Source organism: Podarcis erhardii (assembly GCF_964252035.2).
Source record: "Podarcis erhardii genome assembly, chromosome: 6".
NCBI lineage: Eukaryota > Metazoa > Chordata > Lepidosauria > Squamata > Lacertidae > Podarcis > Podarcis erhardii.
Window position 1 is genome coordinate 4,373,703 of NC_138510.1, and position 25,503 is coordinate 4,399,205.

Sequence of the window (25,503 nt, forward strand, 5' to 3'; positions counted from 1 at the left end):
TAAACCATGACTGTCTCAATCACTGGAAGAATCCGTCAGTGGGCGTTTCCTGAATTTCTTCCAACATAGAAGTTCTTTCACACCCAATCGTCGTCTCCCTTCTCTGCGCGAAAGCTGTCTGCGCAGAGTGGGCGTCCCCAGAGGAGGTCCCGTGCTCTCCCCACTGGTTTCACTGAAAGAGTCCTGGAGCCTTCTCTCCGCAGCTCCCTCGGACTCCCCTTTCTCCCTGGTGTCACCTCTATCTCCTTCCCCAGCGGAAGCGTCCTCTCTCCCTTTGCTGGTTCCCTCTCCAGCATCATCATTAGGGAGCCTCTGCACCACCCTTGGCTCCGATGGCAGTTCCCTGACAATTCCTAATAGGGACACAAATATGAGGGGTAAAACCCTCCTTATATATCCACAGCTTATTTCCCTATACCCATCCCCTCAAGCTTTTTTGAGGACCATTTCACTTTAATTGTTGGTGGACACAGACTACGAAGCAGATCAGCTGTGGACAAGGAAGGATTTAGCATCTCCATGCTGCTTCTGCTCCAGGAACCAGACCCCTTTTGTCCCCCTGGTTTGTGTATGGTTTAAGGTTTGAGTAACTGGCTTAAGGTTTAAGCAAACTACCGTGTGGCCATCAAGTCTAGTTTGGCTCTTGGCACTGTTTAAGTTTGACAACATTTTTGCTAAGCTTCCCACCCCCGTACACAGTGCATCAAATTATACAATTTCAGGTTCAAAAATGCATTTACTTAATGAGTCAAAAGTTTCAGGAGATAGAAGGGGGGGGGAATCAAAACACTGTATTTAACGACACAGGTTATATAGGAGAACACATACATATATACAACTATTTTATAAGAGTTCCAGCATCCATATTTTGGGGCTAAACCATAGTGAGCAATAGGTCTGTCTCATCACTTTCTGGGACGGTGATCCCTTTCTGCAGCCTATGGGTGTCCCTGGATGGTACTCAAGCTTCAATACTGCAAAGCTAGGAGTAAGCTGAGGAGGCAGGTAGCACTTCTTTTGGAACACTCCTGTGTCACCAATCCAAAGCCACCATACGTCAAGTGTCTGCGAAGTGCAAACTCAAGTACCCAGTGTGTGGTGTCTGTGGGGGCTTGGACGCACAGCAGAAATGCATCCAGTTCCTGAAATAGGGCAACATACAGAACAAGCATCACGTTTGCCTTAATGAAAGTAATATAATGCTCCATACAGTGTGCAGTAACTCAAAATGTTAAATACTACAAATGTCGGTCAAGAAGACCACAGCTGTACAGAATTCCCATTATTGCTACGTGCCAATATCCACATTTTGATAGCTAACAATCAGCCAGTTTTGCATACAGACTCAAACATAGCTAACCCTGTTTTTACTTCATATGGAAAACAGAAAAACAGGTAACCTATGTAAATTATACTTTAACATTTTTTAAAACAACAGCAGCAGTGTTCCTCCTAACATACAGCTTGAACTCTGGATGTGCTAATTAAACAAAGGCATTGTGTTTCTTTTTTTTCTTTTTAACAATATAATATTTCTGCACATAGTCTATTAGCTCTTGTTCTTAAGTGCATGTGCACATCTATGCAGTGGAGGACATTGTCTAATCCAAAGATCTAGGTATGCTGTAAGGTGTCTCTTTACAACTTTCATAGAATGCAGAGTACAGTTTTCAACCATAGCAACTAATGGTTAAAAGGAGACCACTCTACTCTTCAGAGAGTATGGAAGTTTGGACCCACCGTCACCACAATGTCAGCATAGGGAGCAGCCTGGGTCACCTCAATAGCTCGTTCTTTCTTTAGAACAAGCAAGCTAAAGAATTTCTCTGCAACTTCTTTCTTTGTCTTGTTTTTACAGAGGGTCAGAAAACTGAAAGACTTTGCTCCTGTCTGGTACATGTCCTGCATAGGGAACAAAACAAAGGAATAAACCAACGAGGTGATGTTCAGTTTTACACATGAAAATGATTGGTGAGCAGCTGTGTGATAGATGCTGCACTATTCAGTATTATATTCATCACAACGTTTGTTGATGGAAGGAATCGGGCTTTGGTGAAAGGGTCTTTCTTACAGATTGCTCTTCTACTTCCTATTTATCCCCATATTTCTCACTTCATATATAAAGACATAACCATTCACTACTCTCCGTGGGCATAGCCAGGACTTTGGGGGGGGGGGCAGAACCTCAGTTACCAATGTATTTTTGATTTTATATTTTTATTGATGGGGGGGGGCAGCTGCCTCTCCCTGCCCCACCTTGGCTATACCCATGTTACTCTCACATACACACTATGTTGTATGTCATCGATGAGAAACCTGCAGCTCTCCAGAAGTCATTGGACTTCCTGTCAGCTTCAGCCACAGTGGCCAATGATTAGGGATGAAATAAACTTCAGTCGAACAGATTCCCCAGCCCTGCATTAGGAGGAAGCATTCAAGCCCGCTGCTTGTCAGAGCATAGAGAGGGGTCAGCAAACCTTTTCAGAAGGCCGGTCCACTGTCCCTCAGACCTTGTGGGGGCTGGAGTATACAGTGGTACCTCGGGTTAAGTACTTAATTCGTTCCGGAGGTCCGTTCTTAACCTGAAACTGTTCTTAACCTGAAGCACCACTTTAGCTAATGGGGCCTCCTCCAATAAAAGGGCACATTCTACTCATGTAAAAACACACTGATTCCCGGACTGTCTGCGGGACGGATTGAGAAAGCGATTGGGCCAGATCCGGCCCTTGGGCCTTAGTTTGCCTACCCATGGCATAGCACTATCAAAAGATCCCTGCAAAAATAGAGCAAAGGCCTATCTAGCCCAGCATTTCCATCCAATGAAGCTGAGGGTGTGAGATTTAGGACAAGCAAAAGGAAGTTCTAAAGGAAACGCATGGCTACTTGAATTCACTATCACAAGGTATGGTCAAGAAGATATCTTTGAAAGGGGAATGAAGTTGACAGATTAATGGAGGGCAAGGGTACACATGGCTTCTAGTCATGATGGGTATTGGTACCTCTGGAATCAGAGGCAGCATGCCTCTTAACATCAGTTGCAGGGGAACAATGCGAGGGGGCTATAGGCTTTGCACCCAAGTCATGTGTGAATGACTCATGATGGGTTCACGTAGCCTGCAGTTCTTTGCCAACAGCTCTCACAGGAGACAGAGGCTGGGCCACATTAAAGGAAGGAAACATCCTTTGCCCCCACCAATAACTTTGCTTTGTTACCCTGTGGCAGTGGCATTGCTGACGGGGATTTTGGACAGCGTGCTTCTCTTGGCTTTTATTTCAAGATTGCAGACAGGAATCAAGAAGACAGCACAGCCAAGAGAAAGAGGCCAGAAATTGCCATTGATAAACAGGATATACCTCTAAGACAGGCTTCCTTAAACTCAGCCCTCCAGATATTTTTGGCCTGCAACTCCCATGATCCCTGGCTAGCAGGACATACCTCATAGTAAAGACATACTTGCATTTGATTTCATTTATTTTTATGTGCAGCTATTTTATTATAATCAGGGCACAACAGCTCACATAGACTTGGCAGATATTGTGGCCATGTTAATATGTAATTGTGGACCATGGTTTAGCACTACATGAATGAGCCTAGCCTTTTCCTAGGCTCAGACACTACCTGTTCCCTCCTCTTCTACTGCACGTTCAGAAGGATTCAGGAAGTTTTTGCTTTCACTTAACCACAGCTTGTTTCTTCCAAACCAGTCTAACACTTGCAATGTGTTTTATAAAAGCAAAGTGCCACCTTTGAACCATGGGTTATGAAGCGGCCTTGTTGAAACTAAACACTGTGTTAATCTACAATTTTAAGTTTGGACAAAATAGCAGGTCATGGTTAAGCAGAAGGAAAGCAAAAGCTTCTCAAATACTCCTAGCAGCTGTGTGGGAAGAGGAGAGGAAGCGGCAGCATATGAACTTAGGCCCATTCATGTAGCACTAACTAAACCATGGTTCAGCATTATGTTTGAATGTGTTTAAAAAAGCAACTTACCCGGAAAGTATTTAGCAAATCTACAGCTCTTTTATCCTTTTCTTTTTCTTCTTCATTATCTGGAGCATTGTCTTCATTTCCCTACATTATAAAGCAATGCAAGGACTTATATGCAAGGACTCAAAGGGTAAATGATGAATGACTATGCTCCTTAAAAGTGTGAAAAAATTCACAGATTTCCCCAGAATTCTGCTGCACATTTGTGGTCTCACAGAAATTTACCAAGGAATTACTCAGTCAAGTTCATTTTGCAAACATGGTCATATGGTTAGACTAGTATCTTAGTACTGCTACCGAAAAGTGTCAGTACAACTGTACACTTAAAGTTACAAAGCTGTCTCAGTTTTTACTTACACATTTATTTTTGAAGTATTTTTTTATCCTATTTTTCTTTAAGGCTTAAAGTTTTAAACCAGGTTGGCCAACTTGTGGCCCTCAAGATGTTGTTGGACTACAGCTCCCATCTTCCATGACCATTGACCGCAGGGTTGATGGGAGTTGGAGTCGGGCCACAAGTTGGCCATCACCCCAGCTTAAACCAAATAAGTTTTCAACAAAAACAAAGACACTAAACATGCAAAAATCAACCAGCAACCAACAGTGCAAATACAATTATAATTCATATTACATTTTCAGATGAAAACTCATAAAACATAGCAGCAGGAACAGAAGGAAGCACACAGAAATCCGCCTTCCACAAACTCAGACCACTGGTCCATCTAAGATCAGTATTTTCTAAACTGACTTGGGACAGCTCTCTGGGATTACAGGTTTTTCTCCTAGCCCTGAAATTGCTGGAGATCGATACTCTTCTCACTAGCCTTTCTGAAGAGTCAGGTTTTTTAATTTGGTCCTTGAAGGATCTCAGGATAGGAGCTAAGATTGGCCTTCTTGTGGAGGGTATTCTTTTAGGCAGCAGGCCTGGGGCTGGTTAATATTCTACAGCTTTTTAAATGTGTTTGTGGTGGTGGTGTGTTATTGTTCTGTTTCACTGGGAAAACAGCAAGGGGTAGGGGGGAAATCCTCTGCATGGCTGCTAGTTGCCAAAATCACAACAAATGTGAAATCTGAAAGCAGCTCTTAATCATATCCTCAAGAATGACCCTAAAAGTCTGTGGATAACATTGGATCCAGTTATACTAGACCTAAACATTCTTATTTATTGGGTGACAGATAAAACTTGGAACAAATCATTAAACATACCTTTTCCACTGCAACCTGCTTACCCTCAACCTCTAGTCTTACAGAAGTCTCTTGGGTAGAGCCATCAGACACAGCAGGCATTCCACCAACACTTTCCTGATATTACAAGTTCGGGAGGGGGGAGTGATCAGTCTCTTAGCAAACAAAATTTACTTCTCAGTAATGTTCTTTTTGAGCATATGTTCACTACTCAGTAACAGATGAATATTTCAGACTAGACAGAGCTTCTGTGTTGAATTTTATGGTTCCTTTTTTGGACTAAATGTGAGATGTAGACGCTAAATAGCTGGATCTATTAGAATTTCACCTAAGAACAAGGCCCCAATTCTGTTGAAAGCATAGTTTTTTCCATAATATAACTGGATGTGTAGTCTTTCTTTGCTCTACTCCAAGACTGTTTTTTACACTGCAATCTCACACATGTTGATGTCGCGAATTCCTCGCGGCGCTTTTTAGCGAAACGCTCAGAGTCCCCGGTTTCTTTTCAGTGCAGTCTTTTTAATGTGAGCTACATACAAATATTTACAAAAACAGTCCATACAGAGTACCTGCTCCTTAAGGCAAACGAATACTCTCCACCACAGCACCACCACACTACAGCACAACCACACCACAACCACTGTTGAACAGGCTTTCCTTTTTAAAACAGGTGATAGCCAATCACATTCCTGCTGAGTCACTCTGACCCAGCACTTCACAGAGTATTGCATCAGCCTGTGGAAGCCTGCAGACTTACTCAGTATCCTGCGAATCCCAACAGTTGACTCAGAAGTCAGCTCCACTAAGTTCACTTACTAGCTCAGCTGGTTAGAGCATGGTTCTGAAAACACCAAGGTTGCAGGCTTTATCCCTGTATGGGAGAGCTGCATATTCCTGTATTGCTGTGGTTGACTCAATGATCCTCAGGGTCCCTTCCAACTCTACAATTCTATGATTCTAAGCCAAGTGTACCTATGACACTAGTCGTACAGAGAGGGGACTGTCACTAAACTCCACTTATATCAGAATATGGATATGGCAGCATGGCTAAGGTATTGGGATGATGATGAGGCTTCCTGTCCTAAAAGGACAACTAAAAAAAAGCAACATTAATAAGGGAGTGAGAAGAGAAGAAAACTGAAAAGAGGAAAATAAGCTCCCAATGGAATTATAGTGTGCAGGATGACACTACAATGGTTCTTCAACATTAACTTCGTTGGACTGGTCATGTTGTGTGGATGCCTGATGATTGTCTTCCAAAGCAACTACTCTATTCCGAACTTAAAAATGGAAAGCGTAATGCCGGTGGTCAACAAAAGAGATTTAAAGAGTCTCTCAAGGCAAATCTAAAAAAATGTAGTATAAACACCGACAACTGGGAAACACTTGCCCGCGAGCGCTCCAGCTGGAGAACAGCCTTTACCAAAGGTGCCATGGGCTTTGAAGACACTCAAACTCAGGACGCAAGGGAGAAACGTGCTAAGAGGAAGGCACAATTGGCAATCCACACCGTGATCAATTCCCACCCAGAAACCAATGTCCCCACTGTGGAAGGACGTGTGGATCTAGAATTGGCCTCCACAGTCACTTACGGACTCATTGTTAAAACCGTGTTTATGGAAGACAATCTTACTCGGCTACGAGGGATTGCCAAAGAAGACTACTTCTTTTATAGTATGAACTGCTATTTCAGCTAAAGCACCCAGTTATGGTGTATCATTAATATCTCAGACTTCAGGAAAAACCCCAGAGGAACCTACCCAAACTCATTTTGTTAAGCAGTAAGGAACCAAGACAAGACCCTTACAAAAGTATGGCTGTCTGACAGTAGTGCATTGAGCAAGGCTGAGCTTCCAGATTCCTAGTGTCTGGTGGAGCTGCATGATGCTGACAGATTTTAAGAGGGCTAAAATATTTTCCAGACTACTCCGGGAAAGGGAAGGAGTGATGTGTAGAGCACAGACCCCAATCTCTCTCCTCTCCCCCACCCCCTAGTTGGAAGGGAAGTAGTTTCAGGCTTTTCATGTAGCCATGGAAAACTTAAGTGCACAGTAATATGACTTTGCACTGAAAGTACTTACCATAGGTTCAACAATTTCTTTATTTCCCATTTCTTCTCTGCTACTTTGTGACACAAACTGGTAAGTTGTGTCTTGCATAGCTTTTGGAATCTCTGCTGTTGGCAATTCTGAATTGACAACAAAATAGCAATAAGATAATCAAACTTCTTGACCACTGCACCAGTCCAATCACACCACCATTGACTTTTCCATTACTGGAATATGTACTAACACAGATCTGTGCCTTCTGAATTTAAGCATGCTTGTCTTTGGGGTACACTTGCTGAATGTGGTGCATTGCCCCAAAGACTACAGATGGAGGAGTTATAACAACTAGTTGAAAATAGGCATAATTCTAAAATCTTGCCTTGGACATCTTGTTCCTTGCTTCTTTCAACTGCGAGCTCTTGCAACCTTTTTCTTCCATACCTGAGACTTTTAGCAAAGAGCTGTAAAAACAGTATTCATATATATTTTTTCTCTGCAATTCTGGAATTCAAGTTTCATTTTAATGAATCAAAAATTAAATAAGTGATAACTAATATGACAGTTCTTGACTTGCTTAACCTTTTCATTGATAAAGAAAGCTTCTGTAGATATTTAGAAATGCCCAACTCACTATTAAATATATTCCCTTCGGATGTAGGCAAACCTGAGCCCTAAGCCACCTCTTCCCCTAGGAAATCTCCATTATAGTGGTACCTTGCAAGACGAATGCCTCGTAAGACGAAAAACTCGCAAGACGAAAGAGTTTTTCGTTTTTTGAGTTGCTTCGCAAGACGAGTTTCCCTATGGGCTTGCTTCGCAAGACGAAAACGTCTTGCAAGTTTGTTTCCTTTTTCTTAAAACCGTTAATACCCAGGGTGCATTCAGGGGGTGCAGTTGCGACTTGACTTCGAGGAGCAACTCATAGCACGCGGTGTGGTAGCCTTTTTTGAGGTTTTTGAAGACTGGTGATTTTTGAAGCTTTTCCAAAATCCGTGCTTCGCAAGACGAAAAATTCGCAAGACGAAAAAACTCGCAGAACGAATTAATTTCGTCTTGCGAGGTACCACTGTAACTGTAGTGCACCTAGTAGACCTTCCAAGAGACCTTCGTTTCCAAGACCAGGTGATTCAGGAACAAATCAGATTACTTGGGAGCACACTAAAGAAACCTAACAAACATCTAAGAGGGAGGGTTGCCAGGACCTGTAGTCCTGTCATTTTGTTTAGCTATTTTTATTTGTATTGTTGTAGTAGGTTTTTATTGTTTTTAAATGCTTAGCAACAGAAGCAGCTTTAATAGCTGACTATTGGATCTGCAGGACATATGGATAATTCTGATAATCTCGTACTTGCTCTGTGATCTTTGGAATACCACAGACATTAAAATCTGTGAAAATATATTGGATGGAGCAGTTCTGAGCACACAATGTTTCAAGATATATACATAAATATGGCAACAATGCAGGAGCATATATGGTGTTCTTCCAGATTGTTGTGATTTTCAGGTGGGATTCAATTACAAATTGCTAAATTCAGGTTGCAAAATTACACTTGACTGTTGCTGGGAGGTCTTGTGTAGCAAACACACTTCCCCTAAGGATCAGACTTTTTGCAAGAAGGAAAGTGATTGGAAAATATCCTGGAAAGCATAGGAAACTCCCCACAAACACATCAGAATGAATGCGCACTAAATAGTCAACATCATCCTATCTCCCTGCAAAGAAATCACAAAGACTACTCAACAAATAGGTTGTCTGGAAGCGCCCAAAATAACAAAGTGTTACCTTTTGCAAATCTTCATTAATTGTAGTCTGGGTAGGTCTGCCCAGAAGTTTATCCGCACTCCCCAATTCCTGTAAAATCATCAGCCTTCTTGTAGGGGGTGCAATATCTAATGCAGTTAATGTGTCTTCATAGTTCATAAGCTGGTTTTGCATAGCTTTTCTGCTTAGCTGATTCACATAATCCACAAGTAACTTTCTTTTCTTTTTCCTTCTTTGTTTCCTTGTCAGAACTAGACAAAAGGCACATTCACAAGTGAAATATTGCAAGTCGACCCAAGGAATATGGTAGCAAAGGATCAGTTTTTTGCCTTTGGGGTAGCGCTGCCGTATTTCAAACGGAGAAAATCCAGATAGAAAAGTTGTTTGGCAAAATCATAAAAAGCCATTTTGGAGTTTTTTAAAATGGAAAAACGGTACTGCCAACCTGGACTGCTATACATCCGGATTTTCCTGGACATTTACTGATTTCTGCCCCGACACTGATAGACACAGCAGTATTCCGAATATGTCTGGGAAATTCTGGACATATGGCAACCTTAGTTTGGTGGTAACTTTGGAGCAAGTGCAAGACTACCCGCCTTAACATCATCTGCTGTGGGACTGGCCTTGCCCCAATTGTTTTTATGTTTATTTTAATTGTTGAGTGGAAGAGAGAGAAGATGTGTCTAGGACAGTGTTGCCCAAACCTGGGTCTCCAGCTGTTTTTGGACTACAACTCCCATCACCCGTGGCTAGCAAGGGATAATGGGAATTGGGTCTCCAGCTCCCTTTGGACTACAAGTTTGGGAAACAGTGGTCTAGGAGGAGAGGAGTTCGGAAGAACGGGGAATCACAGTGGTTCTGGGTATGAGTAGGGATGGTGTTGGAGGTGAGGCACACAGCAAAGGCAGTTAGTGACTGTTTTATGTACCAGCCCCCCCCCCTAACCTGGGGAATTGTGTTTCTCCTATCGCTCAACCCTTAGCTTGCGGCTGCTGCTGTTTAATACCAGAATGGCTCTGAATAACATCTCCCTCATCCATGATCTGATTGTGGATGAGGAGGCTGGTCTGGTTTGCTTCACTAAGACTTTGGTGTGTGTGAGAGAGCAGGCTGGAGCTGGTCTTATCCAGCTGTCCTACTTGGGCACACGGTGCAGCATCAGGGCAGACTATGGGGTCAGGGAGGGGCAGTTGTTGCGGTCTATAGAAATCCCGGGATGCGGGTGGCGCTGTGGGTTGAACCACAGAGCCTAGGACTTGCTGATCAGAAGGTCGGCGGTTCAAATCCCTGCGATGGGGTGAGCTACCATTGTTCAGTCCCTGCTCCTGCCAACCTAGCAGTTCGAAAGAACATCAAAGTGCAAGTAGATAAATAGGTACCACTCCGGCAGGAAAGTAAACAGCGTTTCCGTGCGCTGCTCTGTTTCGCCAGAAGTGGCTTAGTCATGCTGGCCACATGACCCGGAAGCAGGACGCCGGCTCCCTTGGCCTGTAAAGCGAGATGAGCGCCGCAACCCCAGAGTTGGCCACGGCTGGACCTAATGGTCAGGGGTCCCATTACCTTTACCTATAGAAATCCCATCTCTCTCTTCTCAGGCTCTCTGTCCAGTTGTGTAGGGATCTAGTGTGGGGGTTCCTGGGTAATCGGGACAGATTAGGGATTCTGCTAGTTTACTGCCCACCTAGTTGCCCAGCAGTTTCCTTGCCTGAGCTGACAGAGCTGGCATTGGAGGTGGTGTTGACGACTCCCAAGTTTTATGTTTCCAGTCAAGAGCAAAATGCAACCAAACTAACCTGAATTGTCAAGTGGTTCAAGTACAAATTCTTCTTCCTCACTGAGCAACAAGGTGGTTTCATTAACTGGGCAACTTCTTGCTTCCTGCTCAGGTCTAGGATGGCCTGTAAAACACCAACCCATAACCAGTATAGAATTATTCCACAATGGTAAATAATGAAAGGCTGAATGGTACATTATATGGAAGGATTCCATATTTTTTTTAATTAGTTATTTTTGTACATGTGCTTGAGGAATGTCTTGCCACTTAATGTTTTGCATACTGTATAGCATTCTTGTATTTTATTGCATGTAATCAACAAACTGCATGGTGGTGGAGGATCAATAAACCCTCCCAAACAGCACCAGATGAAAAAAAAATTACTGTATTTTTATCTTCTATCAGGTATAAAGCAGATATCATACTGGGGAGAATAACAAAACATACCAGATAAGAGGAAAACTTAATGCAGTCTTATGCATGACTAATCACAATTCAGTGGGAAATTACTCCCAGGTAAGTGTGTATAAAATTGCAGTCTTATCCTATAAGGAAAATTTAAAATGTACACTAGTGTTGTTGTTTTTTAAGGGCAGACACCGTGCTAATTAAAATGTGCGTTCAATATTTATGTTATGCGCCTGCATTAGCATTTACAATTGGCTCAAAATTGGCTCTGACTTCACTTGCACAAGTTTAATTTCTAAAACAATAAAGAAGCCTGTGGCAGCTTAAAGGCAGATATTACGACATAAACCAAGTGACCATTCACAAAAGCTGCAACAGATATTAACGGGAAACCATTATCCTGATTCAAGCCTAAATGCATGGAATTGAATTTCTCAAACCTGTGTGACTGCAAACAGGTCCTTTTCAGTAGCAGCATCTAGGATGCAGAACAAATTCATACTGCCTACAGAAAACAGGTTTTCATCAGGATGTAAAAGATGGCTTTACAGCGGTACCTCGGGTTACAGACACTTCAGGCTACAGACTCCGCTAATCCAGAAATAGTACCTCGGGTTAAGAACTTTGCTTCAGGATGAGAACAGAAATCGTGCAGCAGCGGCAGCAGGAGGCCCCATTAGCTAAAGTGGTGCTTCAGGTTAAGAACAGTTTCAGGTTAAGAATGGACCTCCAGAACGAATTAAGTACTTAACCTGAGGCACCACTATATTTACCCAGACTTTCTGTCCTGCATAGTTTTCTGTTGTTCTTGATTTCTATTATTGGTCTGCTGCTCTACTTGTTTGGCCAAAACACTCTACTTTTGCCTGAAACAGTCTTCTACTCTAAGTGATTTTCAGATGCATTTTCATAATTAATTGTTAATATTTTATTATCTGGTATTTTAATGTTGCAGTGGTTTTGCATATTGTTTTTACTGCAAGACGCTTTGAAAAGCAGTCTATAAGCATAAATAAATAAGTCTCCATCTCCTACAAAAGAGGCTGCTGAATTGGAACTTATCAAGAATTGCGATTCTATCCATTTAGGCCTGAAACAAGTTCATGATTTCCTCTCCCACCACTGCTGTTTATTAACTTAGCAGTGACAGGGTGTGTTATCATCTATTACTGCCACTGTGAATGGTCTCTTTGCTTCTCAAGTACTCCACAAATTGTCAGACTCTAGTTTATTTTATTTGCATTTCATTTCTATTCTATCTCACTCTTTACAGTTTTTACTCTCTCTATATCCATGTACTCATGACAAAACTTCATGCATCTGGTGAAGAAGACTCTAGTCAATGAGAGCTTATGCCATATTAACAGACTCACTTATGGACTCACTGTTAAGACCTTTTCACGGAAGACAATCTTACTCAGCTACAAGTGATCGCCAAAGAAGAAGATGCCACAAAAAACTTGTTCTTCCTACAACCATGTTGTTTTTGCTGTTAGACTCACAGAGCCATCTCTGGAAATAACTCACCTGCTGTATTATCAGTCGGAAGCTCTTGGAGTAAAGAAAATTCTTCCTCCATGTTGAGGTCTGTAAGAACGTGGTCATTTGGCTCAGCTCCAAGAACAGCATCTTAAGGAAAAATGGACTTAACAATTGGTTTACAAGATACTGTTACTTTATACATTGGGGTGGGTGTGGGGATTTACCAGACAGCTGTGTTAGGGTTTATCTGGGAGAAAGATTCCAGGAAAGCAAGGCAGGCAGGCAGGCTGGATAACACCAGGCACCAACTCCTATTTCCAGCTAGAATGGTTCCTCCTCCTGCAGGGTAATCTACCACTAGCCACCCTGGAAAAAGATCTCAACAAAGCAAGGAAGGAGGGCAAACAAGGCATTAGCCACCCCCACCCCACCCCACCCCACCCTCACTATTACCTAATTCAGGGCAGCAGGTATCACCCCCTCACACAAAGATGTGTTCACTATACCCTAAACCCACACAATCTTAAGTCCATTCTGTATTTTACTAAGTACATACCTGTATTCAAAATTGTTTATAATGTATAATTTTACAGGGGGTGGGGTTTGCCTTTATATTGTTAACTGCCCCATATTTAGGAGGTAGTGTAGAAATGTCAGATCATAATTTCTGAAGTGCAGGACTGGCCAGTGGCTCATGCTTAAGTCACGTTAATTTCCTTTCAGGGTGGGAAATTCAGGAAATGCTCCCAGTTACTTGTGCCTATTGGATTTTGTTCATACGTACCAATCATATCGCCTGCAGTTCCTTCATCTCCAAACCCATCATACTTGAATGAATCGGCATCTTCAGCAAATGCAGTTTTGTCTTCAGTGAAGCTCAAAAAACTGTGATCAGTCAAGAGGCCACCAGAACTAGCCAATATGCTGTCATTGAGAAAGCTTTGCTGCCTTGGTATTTCAATTTCTTCACCTGAAAAAGCACATATGAAGGGCTAGTAGTAACTTCTCCCTCTCCCTCTACCCTGTAAGTAAGTGTGTGGTTTCAAGTGTATATAAATATGGATACAGATACACACAAGACATACGGCATATAGCAGGTTGGATAAAAATAAACTTTTTAAGTTTAATATTGACCTTTAATTTCACTATAATTTTCTTTAAAACGTCTTTAAAAAAATAAAAGTTTTGAAAAGAAATCAATCGAATGCAAAAAAGAGAAAAGAATTAAACCTACATGTAACCTCTGAAAGTTAAGACTGAATCATCACCATATATTAAACACATTGAGGGCCTAAAACAAGATGTGAAATGCACAATCACATATCTGGCATTCTATTTTCATTTTAAAAATACCATGCCATGAGCGTAGCCAAGAGGGAGGCAGAATGGCAACTGCCCACCCCCACCCAAGTAAAACAATAGAAATACTTAACTGACCTTTCACATTGGTTCTGTCCCCCTTAACAAAGTCCTGCCCCTGTTAACAAAAATCCTGGCTATGCCCCTGTACCAGGCATGGGTCTGGGGGAATCAGGACTACAGTAAAGGCAGAGGAAGATTCTCCCCTGTGCTGTGGTTCCAGTGAAAATCACTATTTGTTCTGGATGAGATGCTGCCATTAGTGACAGTGGCATCTTCTCTCTGAAGGTGTACAAAATCTGAGTGGGATTTTGATCAATATCAAAGGTTAAAATCAGCCAAGCAGAAATTTGCCTCCTGCTCAAGCTGATATAATTCTTTAGTGCAAAAGGCATGCAGGCTGCCTGGTTAAAAAACAGATCCATTCTTTGGTGTGGTACTCAGTTCATAATTTTCAGTCATCAGCAACGGCAATTCTAGATGAGGCCTTTATATTGAAAATGGGCCAATTAGAACCTAACACAGAATCATAGAATTGTGTAGTTAGAAGGGACCCCGAGGATCATCTAGTCCAACCCCCTGCAATGCAGGGATATGCAGCTGTCCCACACGGGGATCGAACCTGCAACCTTGGCGTTATCAGCACTACGCCCCAACCAAGTGAGCATTCATATTCTGACTTTTGAAGAACAGCCGCCTCACCAAAACTACCACCATGGAGAAGTAGATCCCGTCTATAATCCTCTTCCAGCAAAGTGATGTCCTCAGCTCTGCTCTGGTTCAGTGTAAAATGTTCAGCAACATCAATGGCACTAAGGAGAAAAATGTGACTTTGTCTGGGAAGAAGGGATTTAACTGAAAAGTGTGCTTGTATGTGTTATATAACAGGGGCATATTTTGCTTATGACTCCTAACATCCAATGAACTAAGATTTTATATATTATATTATTTGTATCCAGGGCCGTCTTAAGCATATCCGGCGCTGTGGTGCAAAGCCCGTTTCCCAGAGTTGATGACCTTTTTTCAGAGGCGGGCAGCGGCTGGAGGGCGGCTCCTCCGGCAGGGAAGAGGCAGGGGCTGGACATGGTGCCTCCCGGCTCAGCTGGCAGCTTTGTGCCACGGTGGCCATGGCAGATGGAGGCTCCGGGAGCGGCGCTGCTTTGGTGCAGTGTGGCAGAGGCTGGCAAGGGCGGCGAGTTGATGCCGGGAGGCGTAGCGTCCAGCCTCTGCCTCTTCCCTGGCGCCCTCCAGAACTTGGCCCCCTGGCGCCCCGCGCCACTACCCTCTATGGATAAGATGCCCCTGTTCGTATCCTTACCACAGACTTTGCCAGCCTAGTTCCCTCCAGTTGTTATGAACTACAATTTGCAATCATAAACATAACACTGACAATCATAAATGTAACACTGACTTTCTGTCAAAGCACTCCAGGAGAAAAACACTCAGTAAATGCAGCACTGCTTTTATTACTATTTTCATTCATTGGGGGTTTCTATAATACACATATTATGAACATAGTGATATTGGACTGCTCTAGTATTTTGCTCTGGCAGTAATAATCATGCTTACTAAAATAATAATAATTAAATTCTTCTGTCCAGATAAATCCTGCAAAATGCACAAAGTGACAGATATTTGGAAACAATCATGGACCCACATCTTTCTCACATGAGGATGAGTCATCCATGTGAAAAACTGCCAACCATAGATGCATCCCAAGGAAGCTTCAAAAAATAAGCAAACTGAAAAGCACGTACTTCACCTCAGGGAGTTGTGTGTCAAAATCATGAAATACTTCAGGCAATGTGATGGCATCATAATTCAATTCTGAGTTCCCTTCTGGGAGATCAACAAGTCCTAAAGAGAGATACAGCACAGGATTAATTGTGTTATGCTGAAATTGTATTTATTATATATGTATCCTGCAGGATATAAAGGTACAAGTAATTGTCCAAAGGCATAAAGGTAAAGGTAAAGGGACCCCTGACCATTAGGTCCAGTCGTGGCCAACTCTGGGGTTGCGGCGCTCATCTCGCTTTATTGGCCGAGGGAGCCGGCGTACAGCTTCCGGGTCATGTGGCCAGAATGACTAAGCCGCTTCTGGCGAACCAGAGCAGCGCAAGGAAACGCCGTTTACCTTCCTGCCGGAGCGGTACCTATTTATCTACTTGCACTTTTATGTGCTTTCGAACTGCTAGGTTGGCAGGAGCAGGGACCGAACAACAGGCACTCACCCCATTGCGGGGATTCGAACCACCGACCTTCTGATTAGCAGCTCCTAGGCTCTGTGGTTTAACCCACAGCGCCACCCGTGTCCCAAGGGCATAAAATATGCTAAAAACAAAGCTGGGGCAGTGTCATTCACATTTGTGTGTCATTTCCTATTCAAGGTAACAAAGGATTGATAAGCATTAATTAAGCAAAAGAATAAGAGGAACAATCCATTCTACTGAATATGAAAATGCAGGTGAACACCGAAAGCTCCAGTCGTACAAGGAATCTCCAGACTGGGATGAAACTTAACCGTCATTCATGTCAATAATCTTCAGCAGGCTCTCCAATGGTTTTCAGTGGATAAGTGGCCACTTAGAGAACAATCTTATACCTGTCCACTCAGAGGTAAGTCCATTTCAGTTCAGTGGGGCTTACTGAGTATGGGACTGTAACCTGCATCATCAATATAAAAATTCTTTCTAATCCTCTAGTCTTACTTGAACTGCAACACCCACGGATAATTGGTGCTACAGACCATTCCTTGTTCTGAAAGAACAGCTATGAATAGCCAAGTTACTAATACCTTTTGGAGTCCACAAAAAGATATAATTTGCCAGAGGATGCAAAGAAATCTAACTGCTCCTACGGTATGTAGTAATGCACAGGAAACCCCAGGTGAACAGTGGATGCAAGCATACCTGGACGAAAGGCTGACTGCATTTTAAGTAGAGCTTCATTGCAGTCGGACAAGAGGTACTTGGTTTTCCTGTGGTAGATCCGCACCACTCCTAACAAGAGGTGTCCTGAGGTTCGCAGGGCAAGTTTAAACTTGGAAGAAATGTTTACATTATTTAATACTGATGTTTGTGGGAAAGAACACGATACATAAGAACATAAGAGACCTGCTGAATCTGACCAAAGGTCATTTAGTTCAGCATCTGTCTTCTTACAGGGGTCCCCCAGATGCTTCTGGGAAGCCCATAAAACAGGACATGAAGAGGAATAGTTCTCCCACCCGACCCCCAGAAACTGACATATTGCTTCTGAACCATCTTGGTTCAGTCACTGACAGACATATCCACCATGAATTTCACTACCCTCTCCCTCCACCCCACTTTTAAAGTCATCTAAGCTAGTGGCCAGGGACATGGATGGCGCTGTGGGTTAAACCAATCAGAAGGTGAGCGGTTCGAATCCCCGCAACGGGGGTGAGCTCCCGTTGCTCGGTCCCTGCTCCTGCCAACCTAGCAGTTCGAAAGCACATCAAAGTGCAAGTAGATAAATAGGTACCGCTCCGGCAGGAAGGTAAACGGCATTTCCGTGCGCTGCTCTGCTTCGCCAGAAGCGGCTTAGTCATGCTGGCCACATGACCTGGAAGCTGTATGCCGGCTCCCTCAGCCAATAAAGTGAGATGAGCGCCGCAACCCCAGAGTTGGCCATGACTGGACCTAACGGTCAGGGGTCCCTTACCTTTTTAAGCTAGTGGCCATGATTACATTCTGCAGCTATGATTTTGATATATGAATTATGCTATGCAATATGGATTACCCTCTTCTTTTGTCTATCCTGAATCCACTGCCAATCAGTAGCACTGGATTCCCCCGAGTTCAAGAATCATGGGATAAGAGGAAAAATTATCTTTATTTTCCCCTCACCATGCTTAATTTTACGAACTGCTATTATGTCTGCCCTTTGTTGTCCGTTTTCTCAACAAGCCCTAAACACTTTAAGTTTCTGTTGCATCTCAGTAATTAACTAGTTAGATAAGTCTTGTAGCAATTTAAAAAAACAACAATAATGGAAAAACAGTAAACAGATGTAACAAGTTGATAGGAACGATAGAGGCAGCCAACAGGATGCCAACATTATGCCCTCTAGTTGTTTTGAACTACAACTCCTATAAGTACTGCCAATGTTCAGGGATGAAGGAAGATGTGGTCCAAGAATATTTGCACACCTCACCACAGGTGAAAGGCAGTATCTTCTATTTGGACTGCTACAAACAGGAGCAAACATCTTAATATAATAAATGTGCATCTGGCTGATGGTACTCCTTTAAAAGGTAAAGGGACCCCTGACCATTAAGTCCAATCGTGGACGACTCTGGGGTTGCAGCGCTCATCTCGCTTTATTGGTCGAGGGAGCCGGCGTACAGCTTCCGGGTCATGTGGCCAGCATGACTAAGCCGCTTCTGGCAAACCAGAGCAATGCACAGAAATGCTGTTTACCTTCCCGCCGGAGCGGTACCTATTTATCTACTTGCACTTTTATGTGCTTTCGAACTGTTAGGTTGGCAGGAGCAGGGACTGAGCAACGGGAGCTCAACCCGTCGCGGGGATTCAAAATGTACTCCTTTAGAATGCTACAAACCAGGTAACTCCCAGGTAACGAGAAAATTTCACCTTCTGAGGTGTCCCGAGAAGTAACTGTCTTCCTACCCTTTTTATTGTCCTTTTTATATTTTAGGAATCAACAAAGGGTGCAGTGACAAATATCCCATAACGATGGGTAAAACCTTAGGGACATTTCTACAGCAGATTTTTATGAGACATCTCAGTGAGGATCAAACCTTTGGGCAGAGAATATTTTCAATAGTCTTCTCTAAATTGCATTCAAATATATGAGATTTTTTGAGTTTCTTATCCCAGTGAGCAGCCAACCATATCTTGGCCAAAGGCCCACGGTTATTCATAAGCAGCTGCGTGTAGAACATTTTGCCAAGATTGTGTTCTTTAACTTGATGAGCTGAAGGGGGGAAAACAGAACACATATATTAAATGCTGAATGTGGCATTTTTGTATCATTTTCAAAGCTATTAAGCAAAAACAAAAAAAACCCCACAACAACCTTGATTGCAGTAAATGATTTGGAAGGGAGGGACGCTGTTTTTGCTTAAGATTTCCAAGCTCTGCAGGCTTGCAAATTGTTTTAAACAAATGGCTGTGTACAAAAGCTAGGTAGCTTTACAACAAAAACAAATAAGGTTGATTAGCTACTTCTGTACATAATATCATTTGTACATATTTCGTATCAATCTCCATGCAAGACTGTTGCACGCCACCTCAATCTCAGAGCGATGAGAGATTCCAGGGGTTCCAGGCACTTAAACCAGGGTTTATGCTTCCATTTGGGAATGAGGCACAGCAGAGACTATGGTGTCACTATGATATATGGTTCCTTTACACATATTTACAACCTGAGCTTCAAGAGCATCAACATTACAAAAGGGTCTTTTTTAAATCTCATAGCCACAGCCTTGGATTCAGCAGAAATCAAACATTGTGCTCTGCATCTCTGGCTTTCCAGTCTGCAGCTGGAGTTCTGGGCCACATCAAACTCCAGCTTTGTCCTAACTAAGAGCTGGAGAAGGGCCCCCACCCATTTGCCATCTGGCATAGAGCCCCCCTCCTTTGTTAGCTTAATGGCTCATCACCTAAACACAGGACTACAGCCTGGCTTGTATTTTAACATTTGTTGGGTCCAGGGGTTAGAATGGGTCTGACCCCCAGTTTAACACCCCCAAGCCTTGATTATAGTCTAACACTGCAGCCAGGAAGTTAGAGGAATCAGGCAGCCTCAAACTCATAACAATTGCAACAAATAACCACCCAAAACAAAATGACTACAGTACATCAGAAAAACACATATGTGAATTTTCTGAAACATCAAGGTTGGTATCCAACAAAGGCACACTCACAATAGACCCATTTAAATCAACAGAAAAGTTACTCATATCCATTAAATTCAGTGGGTCTACTTAAGAGTATGATGGTAAACAATTTTTATGCTTATTCGAAAACAATAAAACATGAGTTTTATATAATGTAAATCAATAAACTGTGTGCCATTTGCCAAGGCTACAATATTTCTAAGCATATTCACCTGGAAACTGCAGCACTGAACAAACCTATATGCACCTACTCAAAAGTAAGTCCAGAGAGATTAACTTGCAGGTGAAGTGTCTAAGATTGTAGCTGAAGCTTGGGACATTCCTGCAAAATAAAATAATAATTTTATTATTTATACCCCACCCATCTGGCTGTGTTGCCCCAGCCACTCTGGCTGGCTCCCTACACACACACACACAAAAACAACAACCAGTAGATGTAATTTTGGGCTCAGTGTTTTGTTTTTAGGAATCACAAAAAACAGACTAAAAACCCAGAACAGCAGAAGAAATGAAACAAGAAAAACAAAAACACCATATGCATTTTTGAGAAGTACTAGAGTACGTACCAGAAGTTCTTGTGCTATAGTAGAACAAAAAAGATTAGGGCAAAACACGGAAGAGAGCGAGAAAGAATGAAAAAAAAAGAACAATTTACTAAATTGTAAGGGTCAGCGTCCTGCATCTACAGATCCCCAGGTTCACTGTGAGGGAAGCCATGTGTTTTAAAGGCACAGCACACGATTCATACTGGCCACCACAAATCACCATTAAGTGAAGAACTGCAAAGAAGGCAATTGTGTGCCTCCATAGAAATGGCAATATTAGGTTAGAAGCCAACAGATTGGTGCTTTTTTATGGGGGTACGTATACCAGTGCCAGATTTATGTATAAGCTAAACAACCTACAGCTCTATTAGGGGCCCCCAAAAAAATTTAAAGAGGAAAAAAACCTGGATTTTTCCGAAATATAAGATAAAAAACAAGTAAGTTATGTGCAAATGACTTTAGATACCTGTTAGGTCCATCAGTTACCATATAGCATACATTAAACACAAAAAAACAATGACAATTTGTTGACAAAGGACAGCTGGACATATAAAGGGCCCCATTACCTTCAATAACTTAGGGCCGCAACAAACCTAAATCCGGCCCTGCGCACCCCCCTAAACATTTTTTGTTTTGTTTTTTTTGGAAAGATATTTTTTAAGATTTTATATAATAGAACAGACATACAACAAAAGAAAAGATACAGCAAAAGGAAAGAATACATCACAAAGAAACAGAAAAAGACAATAAAAACATAAACAAGAAAAAATCCAGTTTTAAACTTATTATCTATATAACCTTCTTTCTTGACTTCCTCGCATCTCCCTTTTTTGTGTTCCCCTTTACACAATCAAGTTCAGCAAATTCTAACCCTCTTTCAGACCTCATTTCTAATTATATATTTCAACCTATTATGTCTCCAATTTTTCTTCTCTTTTCATTATCATTTTTTACCTATTCCTTATAACTTAAACCCTTGTGCCATTTCGCTTAAGTTTGACATCATATTACTCTGGTCTTTTCCCCCTTTTCTTTTTAAGAATTTTTGCATACTCCTTTTAACTCTATCACTGATGCCATATTCTCTTTAAATCCAACATCATTTTAACATTCAAACATTTTACAATGTTTCTGCAAGTAGTCTTTAAACTTCTTCCAGTCCTCTTCTCCCAGGTCTCGGGCATTTTGTGAATCTTTGTATTACTGCATTTATTTTTCCCGATTCGAACTATAAAATGGTGATTTTTCTGGCGTCAAAATGAGAGTATACCCCTAAACATTTTTTTTTAGAATAAAAGCACTGCTTCTAAAATGCTTCCAGGGAGACCTCGCTTCCCATGAATGGACACAAGGCGCCAGAGGACCTTTCCCCGGCTGTATGGTCAGAATCGCAGAAGCTGCCAGGGACCCCCGAAGGTCATCCATCCCAACCCGCCACTGCGATGCGGGAATCGCAGAGGAAGAATCCCCGACAGTCGCCTATCCAACTTCTGCTTAATAACCTCCAAGCGGTTTCCAACCAACCTCCCCAGTGAATTCAGACGCGAACTGAGAGAGAGAGAGAGAGAGACACCCGGGTCCGAAGCAAAGGGCAGCAAGGCGCGTGCACACGGAGGGGGCAGCCTTGATTCGGAGTGAGGCTGCTTTCAGAGAGGCAATGGAGACGGCTGCGTTCAATTACCACAGAAGTGGCGTGAGGAGGAGGAGCTGCGGGAGACTGGGAGGCTTATTAAGGCCCCTGAGGAGAAGGAAACGATTATTATTATTATTATTATTATTATTATTATTATTATTATTATTATTATTATTATTGGCTCAATAGAAAGGAGTGGAAGGCGGAGGGTTTGAGGAGCTCATGATTAAACGTGGACCCCACGTTGCAGGTTAATGTCAGCATTTATTTCTCCTCATTATTATTATTATTCAGTCGCTGATTTGGAAGGGACCCCTTAAGGCCATCCAACCTTTCCTTAACCCGTGAAGGGAAAAAGCCCGCCGCTTCCCCCTAGATTCCTATCAGGGTTGAGTCCGGAAGGGAAACACCCGCCTCTCCTCGAGGGCGAGCGGGTCTCGTGTGAGTCTCCCGTCGCGTGTTTCTTCCCCTACACGTGTCGGCGCTGAGGGGGCCGCCGATTCCGGACTTGAGGTGATTTTTTTTTTTTTTTAGGGTTTTAAGTGAGGCGAATATGAGGAGTCGGGAAAAGAATGTAAAAGAGGTACTGTATATAGGTATGAGGGAGTGCGCTAACAAGTCAGACTGTTCAGGAAACCGGTCAGAATATTTTTTAAAATAAGAGATTTTTGGCGCCTTTTTTCTGAGGCGTTTGTGAGAAAAGGGGCGGAGCTTCGCGGGTATCTCGGGGAGCCCGACACGCATGCGCTCTCCCCGCTTGCGGATCCCGCCCCCTCAAGGTCTTTTCCCGGCCGAGGGGAAAAGGACCCCCCGAGGGCTGCGCATGCGTGACATGATAGGCTCGTCTCTTTTATTCTCGCCTCCTCGCCCAGCTGCGCACGCGCAGCTCGCTTAAGGTGCGCTGGTCCTTGGTAGGTCGGGCAAGAGTGATGGAGAGACTTTGGTGGATGTTTCAAGGCGAGGCGGGAGGAGGAAGGCGACATCCAGGCGCTGCAGAGCTTAGCCCTGGTACGTGGAGAGGAATTGCAACAGCCCTTTCCAAATAAGCAAATTCTCATTGGTATGAGCACATGTGGGAGTGGCCTAAGGTGGCTGGATCTTGGAATAGTTATTATTATTATTATTTTTTGTTATTATTAAGGTGGCTGGATCTTGGAATAGTTTATTATTATTATTATTATTATTATTATTATTATTATTATTAAGGTGGCTGGATCTTGGAATAGTTTATTATTAAGGTGGCTGGATCTTGGAATAGTTTATTATTATTATTATTAAGGTGGCTGGATCTTGGAATAGTTTATTATTATTATTATTTATTTCTATACTGCCCTCCACCCAAAGATCACAGGGTGGTTTACAATATAAAAACACAAAAATACATCACACAGTAATGACAAAAGCAGTACATCCCGATAGATCACCCAAAAAGTTGGGGGTCACCACAGAAAAGGCCCATTCTGCATTGTTTTATTTGGACTGCTTCCTTGTGTATTTTAAGGTGGGTGTTAATATTTCATTATTTTCATAACTTAAAAAAAATATTTTGCCGCACTAAATGAACTACTAAATGAACTACCTTGTTCAGCTTGTGACATGTGCATATAACTGTTAAGCAGTTTTCCTAACTCTTCATTGTCTGATGAGTTAGCTGCAGGCTGACCTAATTAGAATTGGCACTTCTGAGTCCAGACAGGGCTCAACTGCGACACCCATATAGTCTTTATAGAACTGTGCTCTATAAATTTGATCATCAGTCCCCTACCCAGGACACTGCAAAAGTGAACTAATCACATCTGGACAGCAGGTGGTGCTGTATTTTCAGGGAAAGCAAAGTTGTAGCATAGAAGAGCTATATACCATATTAGCAGGATGTAAACAGAAGATTATCTCAGTAATTTTCACACTGTGTGTCTGGATACACTAGTATAATCCTAATGCGCCATGAGGGATAACTTTAAAATAAAATCTCCTATGAGCCTCATGTGCCTGTTGCATCTCTGCACAAGATGCACAATTCACCACCCAGGTCTTGCCTCCTAATGCAGGCTTCCTCAACCTCGGCCCTCCAGATGTTTTTGGCCTATAACTCCCATGATCCCTAGCTAGCAGGACCAGTGGTCAGGAATGATGGGAACTGAAATACACTCGGAGTCAAGTGTGGATTTTGTTCAGCTCATAGTAGTGAGGAGGAATGACAGTTCCCCCGAAATGTCTGCTTTATATACATTATTTACAGAATGGGCCCCACATGATTGGCTAATTCCAGGATTCTCCTGTAGGCCAATCAGGTTGCAGATCCACTTCCACCTGGAGTTGGATTGGGTGGCTCCTGCGAACCAATTAGACTGCTGCATTCTGGATCCTATTGTTCTAGGACCAATCAGACTGCTGCAATTTGGATCCTATTCAACTCAACAGGAATTGTAGTCTCAAAACATCTGGAGGACCGAGGTTGAGGAAGCCTGTCCTAATCAGTCTCTACTGGGGGAAGTTAATTCTGCTGTATCTCTGAATTAGTTACAGCAAAGAAGTTAAGAAGAGGCTCCCAAACAGATTTAAATGGCATGTGGAGGTTGGAGATGGGAGGAAACTCATGTCGTGCAAGGCGAAGTTGTTCTGCTTTCCCAAAGCACTCTTTTAAATGCAACCCAGAGTTTGTTGGCTTGCTTTTGTTGCGCTATTGTGGTGAGAGAGTGCATGGCAAGGGGGTTGGACTAAATGAACCCTAGGATCCCTCGCAGCTCTACAGTTCTGTGTTTCTATTCCAGATGGCAATAATGTGGTAACATTGGGGAAGCTTCATAGAACACGCAGCAGAGCAGAATAATGTGCAGACGGATCAACATAAATCCGGCACTAATGTGCTTATTCCTGTGTCAATGGCATATTACGAAATATAACTGCAGAAAGCGCCACCTGTCTTCAGGGACCGTACGTGGCATCCTAAAGACCCCAGCTAAATGATGACTTGCCATTGCCTCTGTAATTTCAGGTTTTAGAGCAGCTGGAAGAAACGGCTGCCTAGCAACAAGGGAAATCCTGGTGTGCTCAGGAGGGCTGAAAACAGCACCCTGGTTGCTTGTAAAATCCCTCAGAACCATGTGCTTTATGTGCTTTGCTGAGGAGAGTTTGCGCTCTCTCTCTCTCTCCCCCCTCCCTGCGCCCCGATCTTGGCAAGTTTCCAAAATAGCACCAGCCTGTTTATTTACTCCCAGAGCATGAGCAGATTCCCAGAGGAGGGGTTGGAAAGCTTCTAGAGGCGGCTGCCTGTTTGTGAAGAGAGGGCGGTCAGCAAGCAATAAAACTATTGTTGAGGGGTTTATAAAACAGGCCTCTGCCTGGGCTGCTCTCCAGCAAATTAGAATGGGGAGAGAGAGAGTGAGAAGTGTGGTGTTGTGTTGTGGTTAGAGGAGTGGTTCTCAAAGGGTG

The 25,503-nt window shown here is 42.8% G+C and overlaps 1 protein-coding gene and 1 long non-coding RNA gene across 8 annotated transcripts in view; both read right to left on the reverse strand.

Moving 5' to 3' along the window:
• LOC309345238 overlaps positions 1–24,193 on the reverse strand; it is a 114,221-nt gene extending 90,028 nt beyond the window's left edge. Inside the window, exon 1 of the long non-coding RNA XR_014158130.1 lies at positions 24,131–24,193. This is a non-coding gene — a long non-coding RNA (uncharacterized lncRNA). The remainder of the gene's footprint in view (positions 1–24,130) is intronic.
• Positions 717–22,837, reverse strand: RAD21L1 (RAD21 cohesin complex component like 1). 7 transcript variants are annotated; one of them, XM_081867722.1, is made up of 16 exons: positions 22,688–22,765; positions 21,963–22,176; positions 20,106–20,215; positions 18,793–18,968; positions 16,922–17,051; positions 15,767–15,866; positions 14,712–14,821; positions 13,435–13,620; positions 12,696–12,797; positions 10,780–10,884; positions 9,005–9,234; positions 7,601–7,682; positions 7,255–7,361; positions 5,195–5,290; positions 3,992–4,072; positions 717–1,902 (listed from the first exon to the last, which is right to left on the reverse strand). In XM_081867722.1, exons 4-16 carry the CDS (start codon positions 18,934–18,936, stop codon positions 1,714–1,716), a joined length of 1,662 nt encoding a protein of 553 aa, XP_081723848.1. In that variant the 5' UTR covers positions 18,937–18,968; positions 20,106–20,215; positions 21,963–22,176; positions 22,688–22,765; the 3' UTR covers positions 717–1,713. The 7 variants fall into 7 exon arrangements, with proteins under 7 accessions (XP_081723848.1, XP_081723846.1, XP_081723851.1 ...); XM_081867720.1 differs by lacking the exon at positions 21,963–22,176 and having other exon boundaries at positions 20,145–20,215; positions 22,688–22,837; XM_081867725.1 differs by having other exon boundaries at positions 20,131–20,215; positions 21,963–22,791.
• Positions 24,194–25,503: the final 1,310 nt, after the last annotated feature.

Coding starts and splice junctions, on each gene's coding strand:
- RAD21L1 (XM_081867720.1), bottom strand. CDS start 22,815: ATGCGTGTCGGGCTCCCCGAGATACCCGCGAAGCTCCGCCCCTTTTCT. Junction 12,798..13,434: donor AACTGCAGGCGATATGATTG/GTACGTATGAAC, acceptor TTTTTCCTTAAG/ATGCTGTTCTTGGAGCTGAG. Junction 7,683..9,004: donor TTAATGAAGATTTGCAAAAG/GTAACACTTTGT, acceptor CTGTTTTTACAG/CTCTTTGCTAAAAGTCTCAG.